Source organism: Vombatus ursinus, unplaced genomic scaffold, assembly GCF_900497805.2.
Source record: "Vombatus ursinus unplaced genomic scaffold, bare-nosed wombat genome assembly UNPS02009173.1, whole genome shotgun sequence".
In the NCBI taxonomy this organism is placed as follows: Eukaryota; Metazoa; Chordata; class Mammalia; order Diprotodontia; family Vombatidae; genus Vombatus; species Vombatus ursinus.
Genome location: NW_020948951.1, coordinates 483634 through 506953, shown reverse-complemented (window position 1 = coordinate 506953; position 23320 = coordinate 483634). Strand labels below are relative to the sequence as shown.

General features: G+C 40.4%; 1 protein-coding gene across 9 annotated transcripts in view; it reads right to left on the bottom strand.

Moving 5' to 3' along the window:
* SMARCA4 (SWI/SNF related, matrix associated, actin dependent regulator of chromatin, subfamily a, member 4) overlaps window positions 1-23320 on the bottom strand; it is a 120999-nt gene that overhangs the window by 32069 nt on the left and 65610 nt on the right. For all 9 annotated transcript variants that reach the window (XM_027851127.1, XM_027851134.1, XM_027851125.1 and 6 more), the window contains exons 14-20: window positions 21791-21909; window positions 20781-20931; window positions 19385-19548; window positions 6441-6507; window positions 5542-5652; window positions 2112-2354; window positions 34-147 (exon numbers count right to left, since the gene is read on the bottom strand). In XM_027851127.1, coding sequence (XP_027706928.1) covers window positions 34-147; window positions 2112-2354; window positions 5542-5652; window positions 6441-6507; window positions 19385-19548; window positions 20781-20931; window positions 21791-21909 — 969 coding nt within the window. The remainder of the gene's footprint in view (window positions 1-33; window positions 148-2111; window positions 2355-5541; window positions 5653-6440; window positions 6508-19384; window positions 19549-20780; window positions 20932-21790; window positions 21910-23320) is intronic.

Genomic DNA, 23320 nt, shown 5'->3' with positions numbered 1-23320 from the left:
GGCTCAAAATACCTGACGATACCTGATACACACCTTTTCAGGTAATTGGGCTTCAACTTCTTTCTTTAACCGTCTGAGCAGGAAAGGACGTAGCACTTTGTGTAAACGTCGGATAATCAGAATAGTTTCTTCTTCATTCAGGTCTACCTGTTTTTCACCAATTAACACAAGAAAAACAAAACTATTATCTCTGAGAAGACAGGAATCTGCTAAAATGCAAACACAGAAATAAATTAATCAGCATGTCAGGTAGTGTGCTTGACGTTGGGAATAAAAAGACAAAAGCTTTTGCTTTTGTCCTTAAGGAGTTCACATTCCTATAGGAGCACACAGCATGCACACAAATGGGTACCAACTAACTTGGCAGAGAGGCACCAGAAGCTTAGGGGGACAGGAAGAGAGGCTTAAGTAAATGGGGAACTAACTGAAGGAAGTGATCCTAAGAGATGGAAATGAGGAATATATTCCAAGTATGGGGCAGACACAACACAAAGAAGGGCATGGGGATAGGCAGTGGAATGCTGTGTGGGAGGAACAGTAACAAGGCTAGTTTGGCTGTTTGGACTAGTGTATAATATACCCGGAAAGAAAGGTTGGTTGTGGAGGGGCTTAAACAGCCAACAGAGGGGTCTGAATTCGATCCTAGAGGGCCCTTGGAGTTTATTGAGCAGCTCAGTGACATGGCTAGACCTCTGCTTTAAGAATATCATTCTGATAGCTATGTGCAGATGGACCGGAAAAGGGAGAGCCTGGAGGCAGGAAGACCAATTAGGAGACTATTGCAATAACTGTCCAGTCAAGAGGTGAGGTGGTTCTGCTAAACAGATAGGGGTTTTAGAAGTGGAGAAGGGAATAGATTTGAAGACTGTTGTAGAAGTGGAATCAATAAGATTTGGCAAGTGACTGGAGATGTGGGGTGAGGGAGAGAGGAGAGCTGAGGAGACTCCAAGGTTATGATCCTATGTGACTAGAAGGATAGTGGTGCCCTTAAAAGAAATTAGTTTGAAGAGGGTTGAGTTTTAAGGGAAAGATAATAAGTTTCTGCTTTAGACACCTTGAGTTTAAGACCTCCATGGAACTAGAATTCAGAAGAGAGACTAGGACAGGATAGAGAGACTTGGGAGTCAACTGCATGATATTTGAAACCATAGGAGCCGATAAAGTCACCAAGAAAGTATAGTGAGAAGAGAAGGTGATTCAGTGCAGCCTGCCCTAAGAAAAATAATATTTATTCAGTGGTCACATATAAGATCACTTGTCATAGCTGTTGATCCTTTAAAACTACTGATTAAGAAAAATAATTCATCACTAGAGGCAGAGTGGTAACGAACAAATCGGGAGATTTGGGTTCAAATTCTGCCTACATTACTGATTAGCTATATGACAAGTCATTTAACCTTTCTAAGTATCATGTTTCTTATCTATGAAATGGGTATAGTACCCACTTCACAGGATTGTGAGGACAAAATGAAATAATGTATATCATTCATTTGGCAAAACACAAAGTAATAACACGTCAGCCATTGTTAATATTATTATTATTGTAGAATTTGTATCATTCACCTTTTATGAGTACTTGCAATAAAGCATCTCTCCTCATATTCTGAGAGGTAGCTGGCACAGAAAGCCAGTCTCCAAGTCAGCAAATAGTGGCTATGTGACCCTTGGCAAGCTCCTTACCATCTCAGACATTACTGAGGCCCTCCCTTCGCAAAGAGTTTTTGTTTTAACGTGGATGATATATGCCATATGGCAACTGACATTTGCCATTTGAAGAGTCAAGAGTCTCAGCAGTATTATAAAAAGTTTTTCCCCTGTTAAGCCCCTGGCAGGATCTAATTCTTAGCCCACAACTAAGAATCTTTGCTCTATACTTGACTCGACTATGCTATCAAGCTCCACTCCGCACATTCAGGATTTTATCTACTTATTAACACAATAACCCTCCTCCTTCCTAGTAGCTTATGTTATGTCTCTTGATAAACTGACAGACTCTGCTCTGAACTGGCCATTTTTGTCTTCTTTCCCCGATGACTTCAAGGAGTTCCCGCCTCGTAGCAGCGGATCTCCACGTACAGGCAGCATGTGACTCCTGGCTTGGGTACACTTACTTTTTCTCCTGTCATGGCAAAGGGAGCATTGAACCATTGCTCAAAGGTGCTGCAGCTCTTGAAGATGGTTGGAAGGAGGAAATTGAGCAGCGCCCATAGCTCAGGTAGTTTGTTCTGCAGGGGTGTCCCTGTCAGCAGCAGGCGCCGTGGAGCTACGTAGTGTGTGTTTAGAACCTGTGTTAGTTTACAGTGGTGATTCTTCATCCTGTGACCTTCATCTACAATCATGTACTTCCAGCGAATCTGCAGATGAGACAGCAAACCAAATAACCATGGAAATTTGGGAAATGTCCTTTGGAGAGATAGTTTTATCCTGCAGATGCAAGTGAACTTTTTCTATGCTAAATTTCATTCAACTATAACCAGTTCCCACAGAGGAATGCATTTTTTCCTCACTTCTTACCATGGCAAGACAACCAGTGCAAGGCAGCAAACACTCACTCTGCCTAGACCTATCCTTGACTCCCTAGACCCCTTTCAATCAGATTTATTAGCATGGTATCAATCGTCACTCCCAAATGGGAGTCCTGTGTCTCCAAGCTTGTCCTTCGCTGTGTGCCCTAGACCTGTGCATCTGGCTGGCAGTTCATACTCAGCTCATGTGAAACTCAACACACCCCCCTTTCCCCAAATCTGGTTCTCCTACCAACTTCACAGATGTTTCTATCTGTGGCACCACCACTGACTCTGCCTCACATTTTCACAATCTTGGGGTTATCTTTGACATTTTTCTAAACATGGTTTCCACCCTCTGACTCTTCCTCTTATACCCAATGAAGCACACCAAGATGTTTTTTTTTTTTTTTGTTTGGTCTCTGTATCTTCAATAGCTAGCATAGCACCATACACACAGTAGACACTTAATGAATGCTTGCTATATTGGACTGGCAACTCCCTTACCCTTTACTCACTGCCACCAACCCATCTCTAGTTACAGGGTCTTATGGGTCTTCTCACTTCTGCTCTCCCCTATCCTCCAATCTCATCTGCAAACTGCTGCCACAACAATTTCTGATGCACAGATCTGTTAATGTCATGCATATGCGCAAAAATCTTAAGTCCTTCCTATGGCCCACTAGTAGCTTTCTCTCCCTGAGAGAAACCTCCATCCTGCAGCCCGCTCATGGGGACAGCTCTTCTGATCTCTGTGGCCCTGGGCTGAGTCATCATTTCATGAGGGACCCAAGCCAGACTCACTTCACTCCCACCCGTACTTTGCATTCTCTAGACTTGGCCTTCTCCACCCCCTTTTCCAGCTCTCTTTGATTATTCAAATGCCAAATGTAGGCTTGCCATACTATTTTATGGAGAACTCACACAAGGCAAGTGCTCACATGGTGGTCAGAAGAAGCAACACAAGATTTTAAGGCTTCTCTTAAGAACTTTGGAAATGACTGTGTGATACGGGAGAAGCTGGCACAGGACCGCTCAGCATGGCGTGCCCTCATCAGAGAAGGTGCTGTCCTCTATGAGCAAAGCAGAATTGAAACAGCTCAAAGGAAATGCAGGATATGCAAATTTAGAGAACGTATCCCAAATGTTCACATGGACTATTTGTGCCCAACTTGTGGTAGAGCATTCCAAGCTCATAATAGTTTGATCAACCAGTCGGATGCATCGTAACTTAACTCTAACATAGTGATGTCATTTTGGTCCTCTTCAAGAATGCAACAACGACCAATTATTATTACTGTTTTCCCCAATTAGAAAGAAAACTCCTTGAGGGTAGGGATTTCTTCGCCTTTGCCTGTACTATTACCCTACTTTTTCTCTTTCTCAACTAAATTCCTAATAACCCCTTAGAACCCAAAACTGCACAGTACACTGTACACAGGTGGTGCTCAATAAGCACTTGATATATTGTCTCAGGTCTAGCCATACACACACAGAGCAGGAGAGCACCTATGCGGTGATCTGAAGGAACCAAGAAGACATCACGCCCTTTGCTTCTCTCAGACATCATCTTGGGTGAAGTCACTGATATCTGCAAATGATGCCAGAGTTACATTTACAACCAGCATCATTCAGAAGGGACACATGACTTCTTTAATGGCCCACAAGGTGTTCAATATTCTGACACACACTGCACTTCTCAACAACTTAACAGATATCTGAGAACTTTTGTGGAGGAGAAAGACTCTAAATTCAGGAAGAGTTTGTGGACAACAAACATCCTGACCCGATTCTGTCACTCAAACAGGTCCATTTTGCTTCCTTCCACTCAGGATCATAGGATTTAGATATGGGGGTGGAAAGAACCTTAGATACCATCTATTCGAATCCCCTACTCCATAGTATGGTTTATGAGAAAAAATTATAATACTTTAAGATATGGAAGAATCAAGTCACACCCCACCCCAGGGCTAGATCAGCCTCACATGAAGGATGGATATCCTCTTTCATTACACTAATACTCTGGAAATGACTAACCATTACTATCTCCTGGAGCATTAATTAGATTTTTTTTTTTTTGTTGAGAGGTAGGAGGTGCTGAGAGGGAAGACTAAAAAGCTCCAATTTTTCTAATGTTTTAAAGTTTACAAAGTACTTTTCCTTTAACTTCCTATTGAGGACAAATATTATCCTCCTTTTACATAGGAGCAGTCCAGGCCTCTTACAACAATGCCATGCTACCTCCTTTGACACAGTCACAATTTTCCTGAGGATTTGCTTAAGATCTCATAAGAAGGTGAAATACAGGTTAAAAAATCATAGTATTAGATCTACAACTAGATGGACCTCAGAAATCATCTAGTCTAACCCATTTATTTTAAAATTAAGAAATTAAGGCTGACTGACTACCAAGCTAGTGGTCTTTCCATTGTACCATGCTGGGGACATTAGGAGAAAGCAGAGAGTGAAGAAAGTTTCTGAAAGCTAAACAATGGGGTAGGTCCAACTCTTCTGGCTTCTCTGTTTTTTTCCCTTATGTGTAATCACAGAAGGGGCCAGAATGACAGCATGAGGACATGGAGCCAGGAAAGGGCTTGAAATCTGAGCTCTAATCACACCATGGCTACTTACTTGTTGTGTGACCTTAACAACATTATTATTTCTCTTACGCAAAGCAGTTTCCAAGCTTGTGACCTTGGTAAAGTATGCTTTAAAATAATTTCTTTGGAAAAAAAACAAACAAAAAAAACATAAAATAATTTCTTGGGGCAGCTAGGTGGCACAGTGGATAGAGCACCAGTCCTGAAGTTAGGAGGACCTGAGCTCAAATCCGGCCTCAGACCAAACACTTCACACTTACTAACTGTGTGACCCTGGGCAAGTCACTTAACCTCAACTGCCTAAAAAAATAAAAAATTCTTAGGAAATACTTGGAAATAAGAGAATGATCAGCATATTAACATTTTGCCAGTTATTTCACTACTAGTCATGGACATCTTGGGCTTGCTGTTGAAGAAATACAATGACAAAACCTTACCTTGGCAAGAATGTGCTTATCTTTTATAATATATTCATAAGTAGTTAGCAAGACATTGAATTTCCCACTCCGAAGCTGAGGTACAAAAGCTCGTCTTGCTGCTGGAGAGCCCTAGGGAGAGGAAAGCAGCATCTGCTTATTGGGGTGCACAGAAGAACCAGCAGGGTAATTCTAACCAACAAGGGGAGTAAGGACTTAAGATTCAACAGGTGTCAGCTGTACTGTCTTGATAAAGAATAAAACACAGACTCTCCAAACAAATACACACTTGCTGGGGTACCTGACTTTGAAAGGAGAAGCTCTTACTGAATAACTTCCCTCCAGCCTGAGCTTCCCACACAAGCTGGTCCAGGGCCAGAGCTCAAGGCCATGCCCCTGCCCCAGGAGGCCTTTGGGCACGTGAAGGACCAGCCTGAAAGGCTGGTGAACTTCAGGCCAGTGATGCTGGGTATGCAAATAACCAACCTGAAATGCTGAAGGACTTGAAGGGAAAGCAATGATTTCGAAAATGTTTCCATTTTGTTTCTTCCTACTCAGCATCATAACATTTACACTCAGCAGGAAGAAATCACAGACATCACATAATTCAATCTCCTCATTTTGAAGAAAAGGAAAGTATAGTGCTGAGGGTGAGTGGCTTCCTCAAGGCCACAGGACGCAGCTTGTAGAGCCAAGATCTGACCCCACAGCACCAGATACCAAATCTAGGGTTCAATTCCACCAGACTCTGCTGACAGTTCTTGGCTCCTAACATATCTATACCTATCTATAGATAAATAGATGGACAGATACATATATCTATATCTATATAAATATGAACATATAAAGACTTTTCATTCCTTTACCTTTAAGTATTTTATGAGCAGTAAAAACTTTTGAAGGGGAAAGCTATAACTTACCTTGTAGGAGACCTTCACCACAGAAGGAGCCCATTTATCAAATTCATATGCCCAATTTGACAGAGTTCTAGGAGAAAAAAAGGAAAAGAACTATCAAATCACACTTCTCTAATAAATGATCAAAATCTACAAAATATTCAGAGCAGTATGCCCAGACCTGTGCTAGGTGCTATGAGGAAGGACATACAATACAGACAGGCCATTACAGTTTCCAAGCAGTTCGGAGTCCAGTTGGAGAGGCACAACTAACAGACACATCAAACAATGGCAAAAATAGTTCATGCCAGCAGATAGTTAAGTGCTGGACTGCAATAGAGGAATTCAAGGGAGAGGGAGATCAATGAGGACTGGAACAGTGAAGAAAGGATTCCCAAGAAGATATGGGACTCGAGCAGGGTCTTATTTGAGATGGGGCATTTGGACAGGCAAAAATGAAGGTACAGTCATGAAGGAATGTGGCATGCTTACTGTCTGTGAGAAGACTGGCCTGATTATCTTGACAGAAGAGATGTTTTGAGGGAATAGTGAGAAATAAGGATGGAAGGGCAAAGGAGCACCAGAGCATGGTAGGTAATCAAAAGCTGGGCGGAGGAACTGAAGGCTTGACTATCTGGCAGCAGTTCCCAGGATGAATTAGAATGATTAAAGCCTAAAGTATGGGAAGACAGGAAGCTTATACAGTAAACCAGGTTAGAAGTGATACTTTTTCTTTTACTTTATGCCTGGACTACAACAGTAAGGGCAAGAAAAACCACAGACAAGACAGGTTTTGAAAGAAGAACTGACAGGACTTAGTGACTAACGGGATATCAAGGAAGAGGGAAAAACAAGGCAAGAATGACAAGTTTGGTGACTAAGAGTATGTTGGGAGAAAAAGCAGGTTTTGGAAAAGACAAGTTTCTTATTGGACCTATATAATTTCTCCTTCTAGCTCACCTCCCAGGAACAGTAAACTAGACACCTCATCTGTCCTGCTACTTCCCTCTGTAATCTCAATGATATTTGTTGATAACATTTACTGATAACAACAGTATTTGCTTGGCTGCTGCACCATAAGGACCAAGGACCTTTCCATCTGATTTGCAGCTGAATCCTCCTACATGTTATCTCTTTCCATTAGAATGCAAGCTCTTTCAGAGCGGGGACTCTCTTGGATTCCTATTTATAGCATAGCACTTTGTGCACAATAAACACTTAACAAATACTTTTTATTTTTCATTCATTTGTTCATCCGTGATCACCACCCCCCTTAGTCCCTAGTCTACAGTCTACCTAGACCCTACTCCCTTCTACTGTGCCCAATTCTCTTAAAATAAGAGGCCATATTGGATAGCACCCTTTACGGTTTCCAAAAGCTTTCCTCAAAACAATCCTGTGTAGTAGGCAGTAACGAGAATTATTTCCATTTTGCAGTTAAGAAAACTGGGGCTGAGAGTTAAGCAACTTGCCCAAGGTCACACAGCTAGTAAATATCAGAGCCTGAACTTGAACTCTGGTTTCCTGGCCTTAAATCTAGTGGTCTTTCCATTTGACCTCGTTTCTTTCATTAACAAACTCATCCTGGATTTCTTTCTTAAATAACAAAAATGTCTATTAAGAATTTTACATGTTATCTCATTTGATCTCTCACAACAATCCTGTAATGTATGTTCTGTTATTTGACTTATTATAGAGATGGGGAAACTGCAGCTAAGAGACTTGCCAAGGATCAAACACTAGGTATCTGAAAAGACATTTGAACCTAGGTCTTCCTGAATCAAAGCCCATTATATGACACTTTTTGTAACAGCAAAGAACTGAACAAAGTGTTGGTAGATAAATGTTAAAGAAGATTACTGTGCTATAAAAAACAATGAATATGATAAATTCAGAAAGGCATGGTAAGAAAATCACAAATTGACAAAGAGTTTGTACTTGTATTTATTTTGTTAAATATTTCCCAATTACATTTTAATATGTTTTAATATGGACTCCTGAGTTTTGCTGCAAATTTCAAAACCCTGATCAACAATACTCCTTTCCTAGTCCCTCTCTGCAGAGGACCTTGACTGTGGATGCTAAAAGGTGGGGGTAAGGAGGGAGTGTATTCCACATATAATGGAATAGCTTATACAAAAGCAAGCAGATGGGAGAAGGAGTGTTATGTGTGAAGAACAGCAAGGGTACACGAAAGGAACTAATATGTACTTTGTGAAGAAAACTAAGCCACACACAAGGAAGGCCATCCTTTTGAGCTCATATAAAGGTTCAAGCTGTATGATCAAGAATGCTGGCATTCCTTTCAGGCCACATACCCTCTTATTCATCCATCTCTCCCTTGACCTCACTCATCCTAAATGTTTTCTTTCTCCCTTTCCTGACCAACTGTTCTTCTATTCCTCCCAGCTTTCCTAGTAAATCACTCCTGCTCTGGTCTTACTTTACTCCCATTAAAAGTTTGACCCTATAATTAACCGGTTCAACTTTACACTGTCCTCTACCTTTGAATCCCTTGCCCTGCTGTGCTGTTATAACACATTTCTTTCCAAATTTTCACCTGCTTCTTCTCCATTTCTACTACTACTGAATGCTGGAGGAAGTCATGCAAATATACTTACCTGGTCCACTACTACAAATTTGAAGGCTGCATGGAAATCCTTTTATTCTTTCCTGATCAAAGTCACCTTCCCCAAAGCACCAATTGCAAACCTTCCAATCCCACCTAAAGCTTTCCCCTGCCACAGAGACCTCCACCTCAATTTTATAGAGGAAAAAAGAGACCCTCGGTCTAGATTTTGAGCTTCTTCTTTGCCCCAATTCAAATCTCTTCAACTTCCCTCCCCATTCAGTCTACTTTTGCTCCAGGGAATGGGGAAGGTCAATCCCTGTATATGGGCCCATCATAACATCTCTTCCCATTTCCCCTTCAATCATTCTTAATATTTTCCCAACCCCAACCTCCTCCTACTCACCAATCTCTTTTTATCTACTGTGTCCTTTCTGGATACTTATAAACATGCTACCATCCTATGCCTCCTCTCCCTTCCATAATCTAAATCCTAACCCCATGAACGAGCTGCCCTTTACCTCTTGCTCACCACTCAGCAATCTGGATTATGATTCTACAACTCAACTGTGACCAGTGAACTCTTAACTGCTAAATACAATGGCCTTCTCTCAGTCCTGCTTCTTGAGCTCTTTGCACTGTTCTACAATTCCAACCCCCCTCTCCTCTTGGATATTCTCTGTCTTCACACCATTTCTCACATGTCCCCTTCTAATTCAAGTCCTTACTACCACCTGCCTGGATTATTACAATGATGCTGATGATGATGCTGATGATGCTGATAAAAACAACAGCTAACAAAGAACGTGAAGGTTTGCAAATTTCCTTAACACATTTCATCTGATCTTCACAATAACCCTGTGAGGTAGGTGCTTTGACTACTCCCATTTTGCAGATGAGGAAACTGAGACTGAAAGGGGTTAAGTGACTTCTTTACACATTATTCCTAGTCATACATTCTTTTATCTTGTGATACTGGCCTCCTTGCTGTTCCATGAACAAGACCTTCTGACTATCTGCCATGCCTGGAATGCTCTCCCTCCTCATCGCCACATACTGCCCTCCCTAGCTTCCTCAAAGTTCCAACTAAAATCTCATCTTCTACGGGAAGCCTTTCCCAACCTCTCTTAATTCTAATGCCTTCCCATTTATCCTCCAGGGCTCTCTACACAGACAATGAAGTTGATGCTCGCATTGCCAGAGCTAGATCAGCTTTTGGGAGGCTCCAAAAGAAGAGTGTGGGAGAGTAGGTATCAGGCTGATTACCAAACTGAAGGCCTACAAAACTGCCATGCTAACTACACTGTTTTAAGCCTGTGAAACCTAGATGTGCCAGAAAACTGAACCGCTTCCACTTGGATTATTTCAGGAAGATCCTAAAGATTACCTGCCATGATAAGATACTGGACACAGAGGTCCTCTCTAGAGCTAAACTGCCAAGCATTCAAACTCTACTGCAGAAAGTGCAACTTCAGATGGGCTGGCCACATAGTTCTAATGCCAAACACATGCTTATCCAAAAGACTATTTTATGGAGAACTCACACAGTGATCAGAAGAAGTGGTATATGGACACTCTCAAGGTATCTCTGAGGAACTTTAGTATTGACTGTGAGACATGGGAAATGCTAGCACAGGACCATCCAGCATGGGGTGCCTGGTGTATTCCATGAGCAAAGTAGAATTGTAGAAGGACAAAGGAAATGTGAGCTGCGGAAATCCAGAACCACTTCCACTCTAAACATTCTAACAGCTCACTTGCACCTGATCTGTGGTAGTTAGTGCCTTCCAAACTCTAACTGGTCTAATCAGCAACAGATGAACACACCATACCGAGACCTCAACACTGTGATCTCATTGGTCTTCTTTGGAAATGAAGGATGAACAACAACAGCTTGTTCAGACTGTGAGCTCTTTCAGGGCAGGGGCTCTTTTGCCTCTTTTTGTATCCCTGGCATTTGGCACCTAGTAGGCACTTAATAAATGTTTAATGGTTGACTGACTTGCCTAGGTTCACCCAGCTAGTAAGTGTCTAAGGCTAGATTTGAAATCAGGTCTTCCTGACTTCAAGTCCAGGGGTCAATCTCATTTTACCAGTAAACAGCTTTCTAACTGGTCGCCCTGTCTCAAGTCTATCCACGCTCCATCTACAAAGCTTTCAAAATGATATTCATTAAAGCAGTAATCTGATTATGTCATTCTGCTTAATACATGATATTGGCTCCCTATTATTTCTACGGTTAAACGCAAATGGCTTTGGCATTTAAAGATCTTAACAATCTACCGCCAACCTACCTTATTATATACTAGTAATTATTTTTATCAAGTCTCATTATGCATTATTTTTCATCATGCACTGTAAAATTTAGTCACATTGACTTCCTAGTTGTTTCTCACAGAGAATGCATGCCTACAATTCACTCTTCTTGCCTTCTGTCTTGTTACTGTCTCTAATCCATCTTACCCACAGCTGTAAAATTCTCATGCCTAAAGCCCACGTTTGACCACTGAGTTCCTTGCTCCAGAAACTTAATAGGCTCTCTTTTGCCTCTAGCATAAAACAGAACCTACTCCCTTTGGCACTGAAAGCCCTTCACAGTCTGACTCTAATCTATCTTTTCCTAATACTCCTGGCACATATTCAACATTCTAGTCAAAATGCCCTCCCCTTGACCTCTTCCTAGCCAGGGACTCAACCTCCCCTTCTGGCACCTCTGCCTTGGTTACCGTTCATGCCTGGAAGGTTCTGTCCCCCTGCCTGGCCTCTTGCATGCCCCACCCCTAGATAAAGCCCAGCTCTAGAGCTCTTTCCTATTCCTTGTGATCAGGGAATCCTTTGTGATTCCCTCCCACCAAATGGCTTTATATTTACTTTACACAGATTTTGTATTGATTTGTGTATTTAATATTTGTTCACATTGAATGTAGGCTACTTGAAGGGAATGACGATTTCTTTTAATGTCTGGCACAGAACAGATATTTGACGAGGTCTTGTTGAAGTAAACTGAGGAAAGAAAATGTGAAAGCCCAGGCCATGTGCTCTGATATTCACACTGAAGTAGGAAGTATCTCTGTTGAGACAGAAGATGGGGCTTGGGATACACAATACAGAAATACAGTCCTTTGTTAGTAGAAATTAATTGAAACTGATACTCAACATTGCAAAATGAATCTATTTTTATACTACCATATGGACTCTACAGATGAAGGAAAAAACAAACATCTATAAAAAATTCTACAAAATAAACTTAGAATTAAAGAGGTAATAAAGTATCTATTTTATCCCCATAATTCATCTTCAAGTGATAAATACCAGTATTTCCCAGCTTTAATATGACCTGTTTCCTACAAGTTCATAAATTGCTTGAAATTTGAAGTATGCGCTCCCAAAGTAATAAAATTAGAGATTAGCAAATACCTAAGCTAGCCTAAAAAAAGCCCATTTTATCATGTATGTGTGTATGTATGTACGTATGTGTATATGTATGTATATATGTGAAATAATATTTACAGTAGCCTCAAGCCCTAGGCTCTGGCCTTTCAAACTTGACAACCATAACCCATTCTGATGACTCAAGTAGAGAAAAATGTCCAGCCAAAAGAAATCTAAAAAGCACTGCTGGAAGAACCTTGGTCAAAATGGCTTTAAAGTGGAAAATGGAGGGTGAGGGAGAAAACAGCTGTTAAACAGACCAACACAGATACCACAATGAGTAATGATACAGGAAAAAAAAGTATCAGTAGAGAGGACCAGTGAGTCACACAGGAAATAACATCCAAGATGAGAAACAGTAATAAACCTATGGTCTCAGATGTCCATTCATGAATGTAAAAAGTGTGGGCCAATTAAAAAAAGTAAACTACAGTTCTAAATATGAGAAGAGAAATTTGACTTCATAGACATCACTGAAACTTGTTAGGAAGTAGACTAATGAATGGAATATGGACATGAAAGAATGAGTCTTGCTCAAAAGAATGAGAAAAAGTTGTGTGTAAGTCAAATCGTTTCTCATGTAGCAGCCCTCAGCCAGTTTCCAATCCACGTTTCTCCGAGTCCTTGCCTTCAGTGGCCTCAGTGTTGCAAAGACCACTCATGCTTTAGTGTGAGATGGAACTGCAGAGTTGTCCTAATCTCCATTTCTTGTAATTCTCCTCTTGAACCATTTTAAAATGTTTTTTGGTTGACATTTGTAATTTGATAACTTCAATAACTTCCAGAAATAATTCTTTCATTTGAAAACCTGCATTCCCCGGACTAAGTGCTTGTCTTTCAAACTTTCTTTCCACAACAACTGCTTTCATACCATGGAACTTCACTATCTAGTTCCTTAATTTACCTGGTCCCCATGATCTACTTCTCCACTCTACTCCAATTACACAAAGTGGTAGCCATACCTTTGATCTTGACATCACTCGCAACTCACAATGAACTTTCATGTTCATTATCTGATCATATTGTTTTTTTATCATTCCACCTTTCCTTGTGTCTCATAGCCCTTTCCTTGTGACCCCAAAACCTCCATCCTTCAGTTTTCTCTGGCCATCATTGTTGAACTGGCTACACTCTTGTTTTCCCCATCTCAGGGAACCAGTTCAGCTCCATCTACACTTCCCTATGCTCTTGATCCCACTTCCCTTTGTGCTATTGTCAGTGATGCTGAACCAAAAAACCAATCCTGGACTATTCTCGTTATTCTCTTCCCCTGCTCCCATTCAAATGCTGCTGAAGAGAGGTGGAGAAAATTACAAAATCATGCTCAGAGAGTCCACTACAAATTTATGTTACATAATTTCAACTGGGCACTCAATGATGCAAGGTAATCCTTTTATATCTTCCTATTGGTTCATTTTCTCACTAATCACAGCAGGTATTCCAAACCCTTTCATTCCTTCTCAAGTCTCCATCGCCCTCCTCCCTCCATTCTCTCAGGTAAAGATCTTGCCTCATACTTCAATGAAATTCAGTGAGAGCTCTTTCCCCCTATATTCTTCATCTCACATCGCTCAATCTTCCCCAACTATCCTCACTTTCAAAGGCAGCTAGGTGGCACAGGAGATGGCACACAGGGTCTGGAGTCAGAAAGGTCTGAATTCAAATACAGCTTACTATTTGTGTGATCTTGGGCAAGTCATTTATTTGCCTCAGTTTCCTCAACTGTAAAATGGGGATAACAGAATCTGCCTCACAGGGTTGTTGAGAGGACCAAATGAGGTAATATTTGTAAACTTCTCAGCAAAGTACCTAGAACACAGTAGTTGTGATATAAATGCTTATTTCCTCCTTCCCTTTCCCTGCCTCCTCTGTCTGAAGAGGTAGATTTTCTCCTTGCCACAGCCAACTCCTGTACATGCACTCTAGATTCAATCCCCTCTCATCTTGTCTAGAAGATTGCCCTCATTAAAATCCCCACTCTTGGTAAGAGCAATGACTTTCTTGAGCCCTCCCCCAAATCTCTCCAAATACCTGTAAAAAATGGCTCTACACAAATCCGAGAGCAGAACCCATAAAAAGACAGAGTGAAACAAATTTCTAGCTCAAGACAATATGAATGGTTGATTTAAAAGGTTTGTTGCACTAGGCTGGAAGAGGAATGCAGTCCAGCAGCACAGGCAAAGACCAGGCCTCAACTGAACCTGGAGCATGCCTCAGGGGACTGAATCAAGGGGAACTGTGGCATCTTCCAGACTTCTTAACCCACAAACACCAAAGACAACTTAGAAGGTCAGTAGGAAAGGTCTGTCCCACAGTAAGAGAGCTCAGGCCGGCACCAGTCCTGGAATAACACTGGGGCGGTGGCTGCTTCTAGGTCTCGGCCCATAGATGGAGGGGGGATCAAGTGGCTGATCAGAGGGGGATTACAGGATCTCTTTGCTGGCACTGAGGCAGGATTCTCTTGCTTTGCCTGTGCTTGGATCTGGGTTGCAGTTCCGGGTGGCAGTCCTGGGGAGAGGAGGAATGCTGGTGTGTTGGAGCTCGTAGCGGTGGTAGAGAGGGAATCCTCCTCACAGTTACAAGGAAGAAAAGAGTGCTTGTGGTCACTCACAGACCAGAGCCCAGGCCAGGAAAGGAGGTAAACACCTCGCCTTTGATCATACCACCTTGGAAGAACTGAAAATTTACAGGTCCCTAGAAGATCTCTGAAAACAGCTGCACAAAACTCCTGAAGCTTAGGACATCTTCCCCACACTGGAAGCAGACCCCTACCTTAACAAACAGTTTAATGGTCAAGTAATTGGCTGAGTTCACGAACAAACTGTGCAAAAAAACCTCGGAACCATAGAATCTTTCTTTGATGACAAAGAAGATCAAAACATACAACCAGAAGAAGATAACAAAGTCAAAGCTCCTACATCCAAAGGCTCTAAGAAAAATGTGACTTGATCCCAGGCCATGGAAGAGCTCAAAAAATGATTTTGAGAAGAGAATTAGAGGAAAACAAACTGTCCTGATATTCTAGAACCAGAGGGTAAAACAGAAATTAAAAGAATCCACCAATCACCTACTGAAAGAGATTCCCAAAGGAAAACTCCTAAGAATATTATAGCCAAATTCCAGAGTTTCCAGATCAAGGAGAAAATATTACAAGCAGCCAGAAAGAAACAATTCAAATATTGTGGAAACACAACCAGGATAACACAAGATTTAGCAGCTTCTACATTAAAGGATTGGAGGGCTTGGAATATGATATTTTGGAGGTCAAAGGAACTAGGATTACAATCAAGAATCACCTACCCAGCAAAACTGAGTATAATCCTTCAGGGGAAAAAATGGACATTAAGTGAAACAGAGCACTTTCAAGCATTCTTGACGAAAAGACCAAAGCTGTATAGAAAATCTGACTTTTAAATACACGACTCAAGAGAAGCATGAAACAGGAAAGAGAAATCATAAGAGACTTATTAAAGCTGAACTGTTTATATGCCTACATGGAAAGATGATATTAAGGGCAGCTAGGTGGCGCAGCGGATAGAGCACCAGCCTGGATTCAAGAGGACCTGAGTTCAAAATCCAGGCTCAAACACATAACACTAGCTGTGTGACCCTGGGCAAGTCACTCAACCCCACTGCCTAGCCCCCCCCCCCCAAAAAAGGAAGCTCAGAAAGGGGCACCAACACCCAGGGCAGCTTTGTGCCTACTGAGTTCGAGGCACTTTTTAAGGGGCAGTTAGGTAGAGCTGTGGATAGAGCACCAGCCCTGAAGTCAGGAGGACCTGAGTTCAAATACGGCCTCAGACCAAACACTTGACACTTACTAGCTGTGTGACCTTGGGCAAGTCACTTAACCCCAATGGCCTAAAAAATAAAAAATAAATAAATAAAAGAAAGAAAGATGATATTTGTAATTTCACGAGACCATTCTCAGTATTAGGGTAGTAGGAGGGAATATATATAGACAGAAGCTCACAGGGTGAGTTGAATATGAAGGGATGATATTTAAAAAACAAAATTAAGGGGTCAGGACTGTACAGGAGAAGGAGAAAGGGAGAGGTAGAATGGGGTAAATTATCTCACATAAAACAGACGCGAAAAAGCTTTTACAGTGGAGGGGAGAGGGAATGAATGAATCTTACTCTCATTGGGTTTGACTTAAGGCGTAAATAACATACACACTCAATTGGGTATGGAAATAAATCTGTCTTACCCTACAGGAAAATGGAGGGGAAGGGAATGGCGGGGGGGTGGGGGGGGTGTGATAGATAGAAAGGAGGGCAAATTGGGGGAGAGGGTAATCAGAAGCAAACACTTTTGAAGAGGGATAGGGTCAAAGGAGAGAACAGAATAAATGGGAGGTGAGATAGGATGAAGGGAAATACAGTTAGTTTTTCACAACATGGCTATTATGAAAGTGTAACTTGTATCGAGTTGCTTGCCTTCTCAATGAGGGTGGGTGGGGAGCGAGGAAGGGAGAGAATTTGGAATCCAAAGTTTTAAAAACAAATGTTAAAAATTGTTTTTATATGCAACTGAGAAATAAGATATACAGGCAATGGGGTACAGAAATCTATCCTGCCCTATAGGAAAACAGAAAGGGGGGGAGGGGAGAAATGGGGAGAAAATTTGGAACTCAAGATCTTGTGGAAGTGAATGTTGAAAACTAAAAATAAATTAATTAAAAAAAAATCCCCACCTTCTCACTAATCTTCAATCTCTCCCTACTTTCTGCCTAAGGATGACTCCCATCATCCTTAAAAAAAAAAAAAAAAAAAAAAAAACACCTTCACCATTCCTATTAGTTACCATTGATATTTCTTTCCCTTCTAGGCTAGATTCCTTGGAAAAGACAACAACAGGTACCTCCATTTTCTCTCTTATTTCTTTGCCATGTGGCTTCTGACCCCATGATTCAACAAGTCACCAATGACTCTCAATTGCCAAATTTAATGGCCTTTTCTCAAATCTCATGCTTCTTGATCACTCTGAAACTTCTGACACTACTGATCACCCTTTTCCAGGGAACTCTCTTCTCTTCAGGTTTTCATAACACTGTTCTCTCCTGGTTCTTCTACTTGTTATGAGTACTTTTCAATAACCTTCCCTGGATCTTTGTTTAGATCGAGTTGAGGAACCTGCAGCCTTGAGGCCACATATAGCCCTCTCAGTCCTCAAGTGTGGCCCTTTGACTAAATCCAAACTTCACAGAATAAATCCTCTTAATAAAAGCATTTGTTCTGTAAAACACGGACTCAGTCAAACCGCCACACCTGAGGATCTAGAAGGCCACATGTGGCCTCGAGGCCGTATGTTCTCCACTCCTGATCTAGATCATACACACACACTCAGGAACCAAGGATATCTCCCAAAGCTCTGTCTTGGATCTTCTCTCTTTCTTCTATACTATCTTATTTAGTGATCTTGTCAGTTCCCAAGGATTCAATTATTATTTCTATGCAGATACTTCTAAGATCTACATATCCAGATCTATTCTCTTTTTATTACTATATCACCAAATTCTTTTTTAGACTTCTTGAACTATATAGGCACCTCAAACTCAACAGGTCCAAAACAAATCTTATCTTTTCCTCTAAATTCTTTCCTCTTCCCAATTTTCCTTTTACAATAGAGGGGAATATAATCCTCCCAATCACCCACTAGAAAAACCCCTCAGTTATCAACCTAACCACACATTACAACATCTCTCCTCTAAGTCCCTTTCTTTCCACTCTCACAGCCAACAAAACCTTGGTATAGGCCCTCATCACCTCAAGCCTCAACTACTGCAATATTCTTCTGATTGATCCCCCTGCCCCAAGTCTCTCCTCATTCCTTTCCAAGCAGCCATCAAAGGAACCTTCCTAAAGTACAGGTCTGACCATGCTAGCCTCATCATAAACATTAATGGCACCCTATTACTTCTAGGATCTAATATCACCTTCAATACCCCAGCCTTGTCCTACCTTCCAGGCTTCTTAAATTTTATTCCGCTGCATGAATTCTATGATTCACCTGTAACAGCCTACTTGCTAGTCTCTGAACATAATACTCCATCTCTCAACTGTGTGCTTTAGCATTGGCTGATTTTTCCTGGTCTGTCCCTCCCAACCACCCCCAGCTATTAGAGCATTTGCTCTGAAACTACCTTCCATTTACTCTGTATAGAACTTGTATATACATGATGTCTATATGAGCTCCCTGAGGACAAGGTCAATGTTTTTTTCCCTCATTTTATCTGTAGCACTTAGAACAACGAGGGCTGCCTTAGTCAGACCACATTCAGTGTACTATGTTCAGTTTGGGATGTTATAATTTACTAATTAGACAACAGGCTAATTAGTAATTTAGTAATTAGCAAATATATAGTAATTAGTTGGAACAGATCCAGAGAAGGTAAGCAGGGCTATGAGGGCTCTGGTGTGAGGCCATGACACATAAAGGTTAGTTGAAAGAACTAGGAATGGTTAGCTTGGAGAAGAGACCTTACAGAAGGAGCCCAGATGGGAGGTAAAGAAAATAGAAGACGATTGTCTTCATGTATTTGAAAGACTACTAATAAGGCTCCACTGGTTTGTTTTAGTGGACGAAAGTTGTGAATGACCATTAACTAAATAGTAGGTTTCTCTTTTCTTCTTAGGTCTATTTTGCAGGACAGTCACTAGGATTTATATGAGCTGCTTGTTAATAACAAACTACCTTTTTTATACTGTAAAGGTGTTAATGATATACCTGGAGTTATCTTTCCTATAATGTTGACGGATTTACACCAATCCATCTATACCCTCTCACTAGGACGCTGGTAAGCAATGGAATGGATGTCTGTGAATACCAGCCATATAACTAGTATATAGTTAAAGAACAATAGGTTTCCACCCCTTGAAACTAATCTGGCTTTGCCTTATTGTCATTGTATTATGGCCACTAAGCTAAGTACAATCCCAGGTAGCTTTTACTTTTGCAAACTTACGAAAGAGGTACTATGATGAGGAAAGGTCCGTTGATACGCTTGTGTTCCATGAGGTATGTAATTAAAGCAATTGTCTGGATAGTTTTGCCAAGGCCCATTTCATCTGCCAGGATCCCATTCAGATTATTATTATACAAGGACACCAGCCACTCCAAACCCTTAATCTAAAAAGGATAAAAACGCAAACATAGGTAAGTAACATTAAATTGGTTAAAGAGAAAAATATACTTTGAAAAGTATCTCAAATGACAGAGTCTCTTTTTTAAAAGTATATCACTGAAGTAGGAATTGGTGATGAATTGGCCAAATAATAAGGAATCACTTTCCAACTTATTCAATATAGACTAACACATAACTCTAGAGATTCTGGGAATTTAAAAAAAGGTACAAAAAAGTATAATTATTTTTAAGTGGAATATGATATTTTTCTCATGAAAATTTGGGATCTCAGAACAGAAGCAATAAAACTCACTGACCTAGCCAAGTTCTAATTTTTTCAATTCCATCTTGCTTCTAGAAATTTTCATGGGATAAAGGCTTCTTTCTGTGAAACCTCGTATCTGCACTGAGCCAAGACTTTGTGGGGTAGGCCTCAACAAGTGGTTAGCAATAAAAAGGAGTCATGTCCAAACAGAGAAACAATGAGACATACTACTTGAATTAATTGCTCGAGTTCTTTTTACAAACACTCTATTTCTTCCGATGCTATAAAAAAGTCAGTTATTTTGCCCATTCATTCAACCAAATTCAGCACCTATTGCACACAAGGCATTGGGGATAAAAATAAAAAACAAAAAATAATTCCTGGAACTTACATTCTATGGGGAGGAATACAACATTTACACATCTAAGTGAAAGATAATTTGAGGTGAAGGAGAATACTAACAATTATCAGGTTCAAGAGAAACTTTCTGTAGGAGGCAAGACCTCAAGAAATATAGGGTTATAAGTAGGAGAAATGAGAAAGTGTATGGCAGACATGGGAGACACAGTGCCTTTGAAGAGGAACAGACAGACTCCCTCTACCCCTCAGCAAACTACCCCTTGTAATGAATAAAGCGAACTTAGCCTACAACCAATCTAACAAGAGGCACGTACAACATAAAGTGCCTACTGTTCTCTGTTTCTCTATTGGGAGAAAAAAACATGTTTTATCATATGTGCACCAGGTCAGTGCATTTCACTTATAACTACTCTGTTTTAGCAGCTTAAAAAGTAAACATGGTATTCTTGGCCATAAAGAAAAATGATTTGTATTAACATCTATCTGGGAGATGAAGATAAGTATGGCATTCTTCAACTGCTATAATGAACCCACTTTAAGGACATATATTAGAAGAGCAAAAGCTCCACCTGACTGATGCTTGGAAAAGTGTGTTCCCATTCTCTCTCTTACCTGGTATTGTTTGAGTACACCATTCACCATAAGTGTAGACTGTTTGTCCACCCTTTCAGTGACTGCATGGGCCACAGCATAATAAGACTGCAGACCTCGAGCAAGGGCCTGGGAGACACCATACTCATCATCAACATCTTGCTTGGCATTCCTACAGTTTGATAAAATAAGAGTCAGGGAACAGATGCGTGATCTTTGTAATAAATATTCTACCAAAACAAATTTCTTTGGCCATGGTAATACTAGACTACTCCACTGCTTTGTAATGTGGAAAATAGATACCACAATATGGCACTGTGGGAAGAGCTAATGGGCTAGAAGCCAGAACACCTGAGTTCCTACTCTACTACTTACTGTGTCTCCTGGAGCAAAGCACTTTATCTCCAGTTTGCTCAACTGTTACACAAAGAAGGTTTGGATGAGGAGATCACTAAGTCCATTTTAGCTCTAAAGCCTCTAATCTAACTATGCTTTGTAAATTCTTGGGTTCTCAGGTTTTTGAAATATGATGCAGCAGGTTGAGGACAAACCTGAAGTAAGCTTGAGACCTAATTCCACTAACTGCTACTGGCTCACCTGGGCATAATTATCCCTCAGTTCCTCCATTTGCACAACAGTGACTCATGAGGATAAAGACACAAACTAAATATGGAAAATAGCCAAATGTCTCTAATTAAAAAAAAAATTAACTTTTAGGCAGAAGAAGCAAAAGAAAGGTGAGTTCTTTCATGTAAAAGGAAATGAATCTATAATGAAAAATTTCTGGAAAAAAAATCTCTACAGAAACGACTGGATCTGACTTTGGTTTGCACGTAAAATTTTCCAGAGGACTGTTACCTGAAATTTTACTTGGGTCCTGTAATGGAAGGTCAGAAATAGCTGGGTTTCCCTACCTATTTTCTAGTGTCTGGTACAAGTTAGCTATGAATCCAATAAGGTGACTTATTAGGTAAGACCTCCATTCTCACTTATATTATGCTTCTTAGAGGGTGGTAAAGGGTTCCTCTTACTCAATAATATGTCTGGCATCCACTTCAGAGACATCGTCACTGTCTGGATCTGGGATCTTTTTCTTTTCATCCACAGGGAGGGTAGGCTGTGCTGGCTGTGGCTGCTCTTCCTCTTCTTCCTACCAATTCAACAAAAGCCCTTGTTAGTGAGAACCCATTCACGGAATATGCATATGGAGTATTAAGACATTAAAAATTCACCATGATTTCTGTAATGGGCAGCTCTACAAAAAGGAATTCTCTAAGAGATTTGTGCTCTGGGGCACAAGAGGTGTGAACTACAATTCTCAATACTCAGTGAGTATTCTTCAGTGAGAATTCTGTCACTCAAAAACTTACAAAACCACTTTAAAGTGGTAGTGAACTTGTCTGGAAGATGAACTGAACACTGGATTGTGTCCTTTTTTCCTTCTGAATAATCTTAAATTTGGTGTTATTCTGAACTTGATAAACACGAGCAAATATGAGTGTTTATTCCCATATACAAAGAAAAACAAAGATGACGTAAATGAAATTGCAAATTTTATCATCTACAGTTTTTTATGTATGATAAATTCAACAATTTAAGTTTTAAAGCTGTCCTGTTTATCTTTGTGACTTTCTGGACTTCTTTCTATACACTACCAAGAATAAAAAAAGCTCCAGTGATCCCCTTTTCTTTCTTTAAATTTGGCATCACTATCATTAGTCTCCTTTTCCTCAACAAATTCCAATCTTGTGACAAAACACCCTTGTAACAAAGAAGCACAGTTTGATAAAAAAAACGAACCCATGGCTTGGCCATGTCTTAAGATTTAGACCTCATCATTCTGCATCTTGAAGCCACCACCTACTTCTAGGTCAGGAAAATATATTTTTTTCCATATGGCTACTGATAGCTAAGATTTCTTCGTCTGAGGACTGCTCATTCTTAGGCTTTGAATTTTTGCCTATTAGGAAATGTTCTTATATATACTTGAACTGGTTCTTTAAATATCTTGAGTATTATATCAGAAAAACTTTCTGCAAAGACTTTTTCCTTAGTTAACTGTTTTCCTTCTAATTTTAAATATTCTAATTTTGTCTATATAGACTTTCTATTTTATGTAAACACAACTATTGATTTGATGTCCTACGAATGTCTTTCTTCTTTGTTTGATCAAAGACTCTTTCCTTATCCATGGTTGTGAAAGGAATCTCTTTCTTTCCCTCTTCCTCTAATTTGCTAATGATGTGATCTTTTACATCCAGGTAAATGGAAACAACATGAAATGCTGGTGAAAACCGAATTTCTGCCAGACCACTGACCAGTTTTCTCATCAGTTTTTGCTAAATACTGAATCCTTACTTTAGTAAATGGGGTCTTTGGAGTTAACACTTGTAACAGGTTCATTTGCTTTTGGATTTGTGTACCAAATCTACTACAGTAATAACTTTTCCTACTACTTAAGCAAAATAGTTTGTAATTATTTCCTTTATTCTTCATTTGTTGAGAATTCTACTACAAATCTACTACAGTAATAACTTTTCCTACTACTTAAACAATACCAA